General features: G+C 38.6%; 1 protein-coding gene across 2 annotated transcripts in view; it reads left to right on the forward strand.

Annotated features, from left to right (window-relative positions):
• The window catches only part of LOC106883571 (trypsin), a 323,127-nt gene that overhangs the window by 14,483 nt on the left and 300,740 nt on the right, over positions 1-7,904 (forward strand). The window contains exon 3 of one of the 2 annotated variants that reach the window (XM_052977863.1): positions 6,046-6,170. In XM_052977863.1, the coding sequence (XP_052833823.1) occupies positions 6,046-6,170 (125 nt within the window). The remainder of the gene's footprint in view (positions 1-6,045; positions 6,171-7,904) is intronic. The other variant, XM_052977864.1, reaches the window with a different exon arrangement.

Raw genomic sequence — 7,904 nt, forward strand, 5'->3', positions numbered from 1 at the left:
TATATATGCATGTACAGGCGTGGCTGTGCGGTAAGAAGCCTGCTTCCCAATCGCATGGTTTTGGATTCAATCCCACTGCGTGGAACATTGGGCAAGTGTCTTCTACTAGCCACGGGCCGACCAAAGCCTTGTGAGTTGATTTGGTAGACAGAAACTGAAAGAAGCCCGTCGTGTGTGATATGTGTATGAGTGTGGTGTGTGTATGTATGTGTGTGTGTGTTTGTGTCTGTATTCATCCCTCCATCATCGCTTCACAACCGAATCTGGTGTGTTTATTCCCGTAACTTAGCATTTCGTTAAAAAAAGATCGATAGAATAAGTACTAGGCTTACAAAGAATAAGTTCTGGGGTCAATTTCTTCGACTAAAAACCCTTTGAGCCGGTATTCCAGCGTTTCGGCAAAACAGACCGACAGAACAAGTCCTGAGGTCGATTTGTTTGACTAAACCCTTCAAGGTGGTGCTCCAGCATGGCCGTAGTCAAATGATTGAAACAAGTAAAAACAAAACAACTAAAAGAATATGTAGGTAGGTAGAGACAGACAGATGGTTTGTTAGACAAACAGACATGCAAAGAGACAGAGCAATTTAAAAAAGAAAACAATAGGCAAACACGCAGACAGGCACAAAGACTAATCGATGCATGATTTCAATCAAAGCAAAACAGCCTTGATCTAGATTCTCCATCTATAGAATATTGGTTGTTGTTACTGTTGTAGTGGTGGTGATGGTGGTGTTGCTGTTGTAGTTGTTGCTAGTATGGATGTTAGTTGTAGAGTGGGCGTGATGGTGGTGGTACAAATCGAAGTGCATCGAAAATACACACTCACACATATATACATTCACACACAAACACATTCGCACACGGATGTACGCACATACATTGTTGAAAACACTGTTTTAACAATAACAGCTACAATAGTGTGTTTGTGCAAGTGTGTGTGTGTATGTATCCTGTCTGTACACACACACACACACACACACACATAGTGATTTAGAAAACCACAGCAAAGCAGTTGGAGAGAAAATCAATTCCATAGAGTAACGAATTTTTAAATGTGTGTATATAAAGTGTGTTTATGCGTGTATGTGTGTGTATATGAATGAATGAACGTGAATGTGTGTGCTTTTTTCATTTACTTGGTCGAGTCACTTGACTGCGACCATGGTGGAGCACCATCTTTATTTGAACAAATCAACCCCACGATTTATTATTTGTAAGCCTAGTACTTATTCTATCGGTCTTTTGCCGAACCGCTACGTTATCGGGACATAGATACACCAACATCGGTTGTCAAGCTATGGTGGGGGCGACAAATGCAGGCACAGAAATACATACACACACACATATTGCTTGTAGAAGCACACTCTAAGAAACTGCGACCATCTTGGGGCATTGCCTTGAAGGATTTAGTCGGACAAATCGACGCCAGTGCTTGTTTTTAAGACTGGTGCTTATTTGATCAGCCTCTTTTGCCGAATTGAAAAGTTACAGGAATGAAAACAAAGTAACATCGGTTATCAAGTGGTGGTGGGGGACAAACACAAAGACACGCACACACACACACACATGTATGACAGGATTCCACACAGTTTCCGTCTACTAAAATCTTCACAAGGCATTGGTGAGCCCGGGACTATAATAGAAGACAGCAGCCCAAAGTACCACGCAGTAGGACTGAACCCCAAAACGCATGGTTACAGAGCGAGCTTCTTAATCATACGCCAAAAGTTTTCAATCCAAGACATGCCATAAAATTTTCTAGTTGCCATTTTATGGTCTGTCGTCGGTTCTTATTTCTTAATTCGGAACTTTTCTGTTATACTGCAACACTGCAAAGATTTTTCAAAGGGCTCCCGCGGACCCACCTCCATCAACCTTGGTGTGTCACAAATAACAGGCATGTTTCCAATACTTTTATTGCTGTACATTTATGACTGTATTATACAAAACATATCTTGGGGAACTCATCCCTCCAAGAAACAGCTATATGCAGATCTCCTGCCTGTTTTCCACTATTATAAGGGAAAGGCGTTTGCCCTTTGCAGGAGATCACTGACGAGCTAAAGAAGAGCTGGCAAGTGATCTACTGCTATGAATGCCAAAGCATGGCCGTTCAAGAGCAGGTCGTCCGAACCACAACCTATGTAGATCAACTCGGATGCCTCTCCGAAGATCTCCCACAACTAAAGCAGAACCGAGGTGGACAGCATGAGCGGGTTGAAAATATCTGAGCAAGCATTATGATGGTTATGACTGTATTTATAAGGGCAAAGGCGCGTGGCCTCGTGGTTAGAATGTTACACTTACGATAGCAAGATGGTTATTTCGATTCCCAGACTGGGCGACTCACTGTTTTCTTCAGCAAGACACTTCTATTCACGTTGGTCCAGTCCACATAACTGTAAATGAGTAACCCTACAACAGATTAGCGTCCCAACCAGTCATTTTTACACCTCGGGTCAACCAAAACCTTGAGAGTGGATTTAGTAAACGGAAAATGAAAGAAGCCCGTCGTATACATATATCTGTGTGTGCGTGCGTGCGTGTGTGTGTGCGTGCGCGTGCGCACCCTCGTGTCTGTGTCCTTCACCACCGCTTGACAATCACTGTTGGTGTGGTTATGTCCCTGTAACTTAGCGGTTCAGCAAAACGACCTCATAGAATAAGTACTGAGGCCGATTCATTCGACTAGAAATTCTGCGAGGTGATGCCCCAGCATGACTGCAGTCTTGAAACATGTAAAAGATATGTTTATATTACTGTGTGTGTGTGTGTGTGTGTGTGTGTGTGTGTGTTAGCCATAAAATACAGCATAACATTGGTAAAAGTTACCAATAAAGACTGATATCGCGAAATATAGAACGTGGTACAATAATTAGATATGTATGTACATAAAAAGGCATGCTTGAATGTGTGTAAGTATACAAAAAAATATACATGCAGTGTGTGTGTATACATATATACACACGTACACATACATAAATTAGTACATATGTACCTATACGCGTATATATGTATGTATTTAATATAAAAACGCACTTTATTTTTTGCTTACTGTATCTAACAACCATGTCATTGAACTTGGCCACACAACATTCATTTAAGTTTCAACTAAGTTAAGAAAATCATGGCGGCTACAACGACAACGAAGTAGCAATTTTAAAATATTTAATGAGTTTAACACTGCTCCAGTCAGTGCACAAACAATAACATGTAGCAGAAATCTCGTATTATTGATGAATTGAGCAAAACAAAATATATTCCAGCAAATTTTAAGTTAATAGTTTGGGGAAAAGTGGAACGAGGGGCGTAAAATATTGTCACCAGATGTGCGCTTAGTGTGCAGAAAAAAATCAGGGAGTCGGCAGATCGTTTGCTGTAATTTATCACGAATTCTGTCTCACAATGTCTGCTTTTATGGGTTTATAATTTTATGACTGTTGTTTGAAGTTGAATTTAAATGGCGTATATAGTGACTAACCCAGTCGATATACATATATGCATGCATACAAACACACGTGTATACACACATTTTTCATATTTTTGTAAATACACACATGTATGTATTTGTGTGTATACACACACACATTCATGCTTACATACTCCCTATTAAACATAAATGTACTCATATATACGCGCACATATTAGCGTATGTATGTGTGTATTTATGTAAGCATGTATTTAAATACAGACATATGCATGTGTGTGTGCACATCTATCTATCTATCTATCTATCTACAGAGTTTGCGGACTAAATTTGACGAATTTATGTCTCCTTTTTTCAGGAACAGCTTGATGTATATGTTGGTGAATAGTTAACGGTGTTTAAGAGAAAAGATTAAAGATGTAATTCAGAAAAGTTAGCTGACATGGCGGACTGGACGCCATCTGAAAGGAACATTAGAAAAGAGTTGCTTGTATCATGATTCACACCAGGTATCAAAATGCCAACATCATGACTCCTACTCAATGCTCTTTGAACACTGTTAAGGCTGTAAGACATGACATGGATAGCTGTACAGGAGGCTATGAATGGCCCTAAATGTGAAATGGCAGCTACAAATGATAAACGAATACCCTCATGAAGACCTGCCGAAAGTTAGCAAGAAGATCAGGCAAACACAGCTGTGACTATCTGATCACTGCATGCACCACCCTGAACTGGGATGCATCCAAATTAGTTTTGTAGATCCCACTTCATGGTGATGTAAGAAGAGGAAAAAAAGTAGTTAGCTTACATCAATAATTTAATCACAGACATTGGCCTGGATCGTAGGCAATGATGTTGGACCGAGAAGTGTGCCAGATGGACTTTGTTACTGCAGCTTGGGTTGGAACCTGGCCATAGTAATAAAATTAACAGGAAACTGTGAAGGAAGGGACACAGCAGGTGTTCTGGCTGCATCTGCACACCAAAATTCGTCCCCACAATTCTGAACAGGCTATGTGAAACTGCTGAAGACTATGGTCAATCCCTTGCTGGAAAGGTTTGCTACTAGAAGGCCATATGTGTGACAGTAGGATTTGGCTCCTTACCATACAACCAGAAAAAGTCCTGGCCTCTTAATTCCCTTGATTATAATCCCATGGATTATTATGTGTGGGTCATGGTTGAGAAAGACACCAACCACTCTGCCTGCAACACCAAGACTGAGATGGTGATCAAGATAAAAAGGCGTTTGAAGATCTTCCTAGGGACAGAGTGATGAATGCATGTGTCAGGTTTGAGGGCTGGATCGTGGTGGAATCTGTATGTGGCAACTTTAAGAACACTGCTATCTCCCAGCCATAATCTAGTTGATAGTTCTTTTAACTTTTCAAAACACTATACTTTTGGGGTTGGATATTGTGTTTTCCTTTTATGAAAACTGCCAAATTTTGCTCAAACATCCTGTATCTATCTATCTATATCTCTATTATCTATCTATCTATCTATCACTCTATTATCTATCTATCTATCTATCACTCTATTATCTATCTATCTATCTATTTATCTATCTATCTATCAATCTATCTATGTATTTATCTGTGTGTGTGTGCGTTTGTGTGTATTTGTGTGTGTGTGTGTGTGTGTGTGTGTGTGCGTGTGCATGTATATCATTATTCAGTTTTATTTCAAGATTTTTTGCCAAAAGAGAGAGATCCAAAGTTCCTTCATTGGAATTTCAACAACATCAGCAGAGTATTTTTGCATGTATGTGTGTATATGTGTGGTATTTGGAGTCAGTACATGTGCAGACTTGTGTGTTTTGTTTTGTATATGTATTCTCATGCATATAGTTGCATATCTATGCATGCACATATATACTTAGATGATAAACATCTGGAAAATTTTACAGATTTTTACAGTTCCATTGATGGCTTGGATCAGTAGTCGTCAAATTAGCTTTCTGCTTTCTGGTTTTAAGAAGCCTAATTTCTCAAGATTGGTACTTAAGCAGTGTGTTACACACTCCAGTGCTCCAATAATTGCAGGTATAAATCTGAACTTGTAATCTGGATAGAGTAACTGTAGATGCCTCAATAGATGTTTCTTTTTCACTGATCTTTATTTATGTCATTATTCAGTTTTATTTCATGATGTCTTGCCAATAAAGAGCCAGTTTCTAACCAAGGCTCTTTCATTGGAATTTCAACATCAACAGGGTATTTTTGTATGTATGTATTTATGTATGTATGTATATGTGCAGATTTGTATGTTTTATTTTGTGTATGTATTCTTATGCATATAGTTGCATATCTAGATATGCTCATACATTCTTAAATGATAAACTTCTGGAAAGTGTTACAGATTTTTACAGTTCTAGTGATGGCTTAGATCTGTAGTTTTTGAATCAGCTTTCTCCTTTCTGCTTTTGAGAAACCTAATTTCTCAAGATTGGCATTTAGACAATTTGTTACATATTCCAGTGCCCAGTGTGTGTGTGTGTGTGTGTGTGTGTGTGTGTATGAATGCATGCATGCATGCATGTATGTATGAATGAATGCATATACATGAGAGTGCATACAGACATGCATTAATAGCTTTTCTATCTTTTCCAGCAGTGTCCAACTGCAGTGACTATCTTCCATCTCCTGAAAGATGCGGTACCCGACCATCTGGATCTCAGAGGAACTATAGAATTATCGGTGGCTTTGAGGTCAGGCGCAATAGCTGGCCTTGGCAGGTATGTGTATACAGGGTGCCTAGGGTAGATATTCTGACATGTTACTAGATACACCAAGGTAATCTTCCTGTTTGCTGTTCCATGTTGGGCTATGAACCCACACAACCATACATGAGGCCATGAACATTAGCTAAATAATGTTTGTGTATTCATGAATAGCTGCGTGGTTAATAAATTTAATTCGTAATTAGGTTGTTATGGGTTCAAATCCACTACACATCACATTGAATAGGTGGCTTCTTCGGTAGCTTTGTCCCAACCAAAGACTTTTAAGTGAAATTCAGCAAAAGTAGCAGTGTCATTAGACCATATGGTAAAATGCCTCATGGTATTCATTTTGGTTAGTAGCATTCTGAGTTCAAATCTCACTGTGGTCTACTTGAGTAATAAACGTAATCTGCTACTTAGTTTAACACAACCACATGGTACATTTCAGACCTTAAGTGGAAAGGCCTCAGGAAAGCATAGTGGTGTATTTCAGCAATTATGAGAAATAACTCCAGGGGTGTTTCAGTCTTGTTATGGCCTCATCAGTAAATGGAATCCACTTCATTGCAAGCATTTAGGCCAAGTCTCTGATGTGAGGATATCTTTCTCTCTCTCCTTCTCTCACCACCATTGCAGGCAATATAAAGGACCATAAGAACAGCCCTCTTCTCCTGAATAACAATAAAAAAAAGACAGAAAAATGTGTGGAAATCCAGCAGACAGAGCATTAATATTTTGTGGTTGAACATTACCTGTTCCATTAGCAGGGTTCACACTGCTGTAAGAATTCATGTCTGAGAATAACTTCTTCCCTTCCATCCACAAACTTTGGAAGCACTCTAAAAGGTCATAGGTGCAGCCCTTCATTCTATGATTTAGCCATTAAAATTTCTTAGTAATCTTATATATTTGCTTCATGATTTTCTCAATAATATTTTGGTAACTATAACTATAGTGAAGATGAGAATTTACTGATGAAATCATAAGACCAAAACACCACTGGAGTTATCTCCCATAATTGTTGAAATACAACATGCTTTCCTTAATTGTTTTATGCACCTATATAGTTGCGAGCAGACAGAGACACCTTCTTGACCCTCCAACCTTTGACCCAGCAGGATATAATAGATGTAACAGCTAAAGAGAAAAAAGGGTTATTCTAGGACTGGGCTAAGTATACTGGAGAAACATGGGATAAAGCATCTTACTCTATGACACAACACATGATCTTCTCTAGGAATTGAACCCAACACCTTAACCACTAGGCCACACACCTTCACACTTGATGAATTATATGAATACAATCGTGGCTAAAAGTTTGGAAGATTTTCTTTAAAATTTCAATTGTTATGACCAAGAACAATTTGATTGAAATATAACATTGGACATTTAATATAAAAATTCTAATTTTGAGATCTATGTTCTAAACTTTTGGATACGACTGTATATAACAAGAAATAATGATCTAGTGCAGAAAATATTAGTGAGTGATTAATATTGTATATATTTGCTGAAATACAAAAATAATAGTCACTGACAAATATTTTCTTCACCATCTTTCTGGAAAATGATGCATGCATTAAATATATTAGCACTTAAGATAAATATGTATGTATGGCTGTGTGGTAAGAAGCTTGCTTCCCAATCACATGGTTCAGAGTTCAGCCCCACTGTGTGGCACCTTGGGCAAGTGTCTTCTACTATAGCCTTGGACCAACCAAAGCTTTGAATGGATTTGAAAGATGG

Source organism: Octopus bimaculoides, chromosome 29 (genome assembly GCF_001194135.2).
Source record: "Octopus bimaculoides isolate UCB-OBI-ISO-001 chromosome 29, ASM119413v2, whole genome shotgun sequence".
In the NCBI taxonomy this organism is placed as follows: domain Eukaryota; kingdom Metazoa; phylum Mollusca; class Cephalopoda; order Octopoda; family Octopodidae; genus Octopus; species Octopus bimaculoides.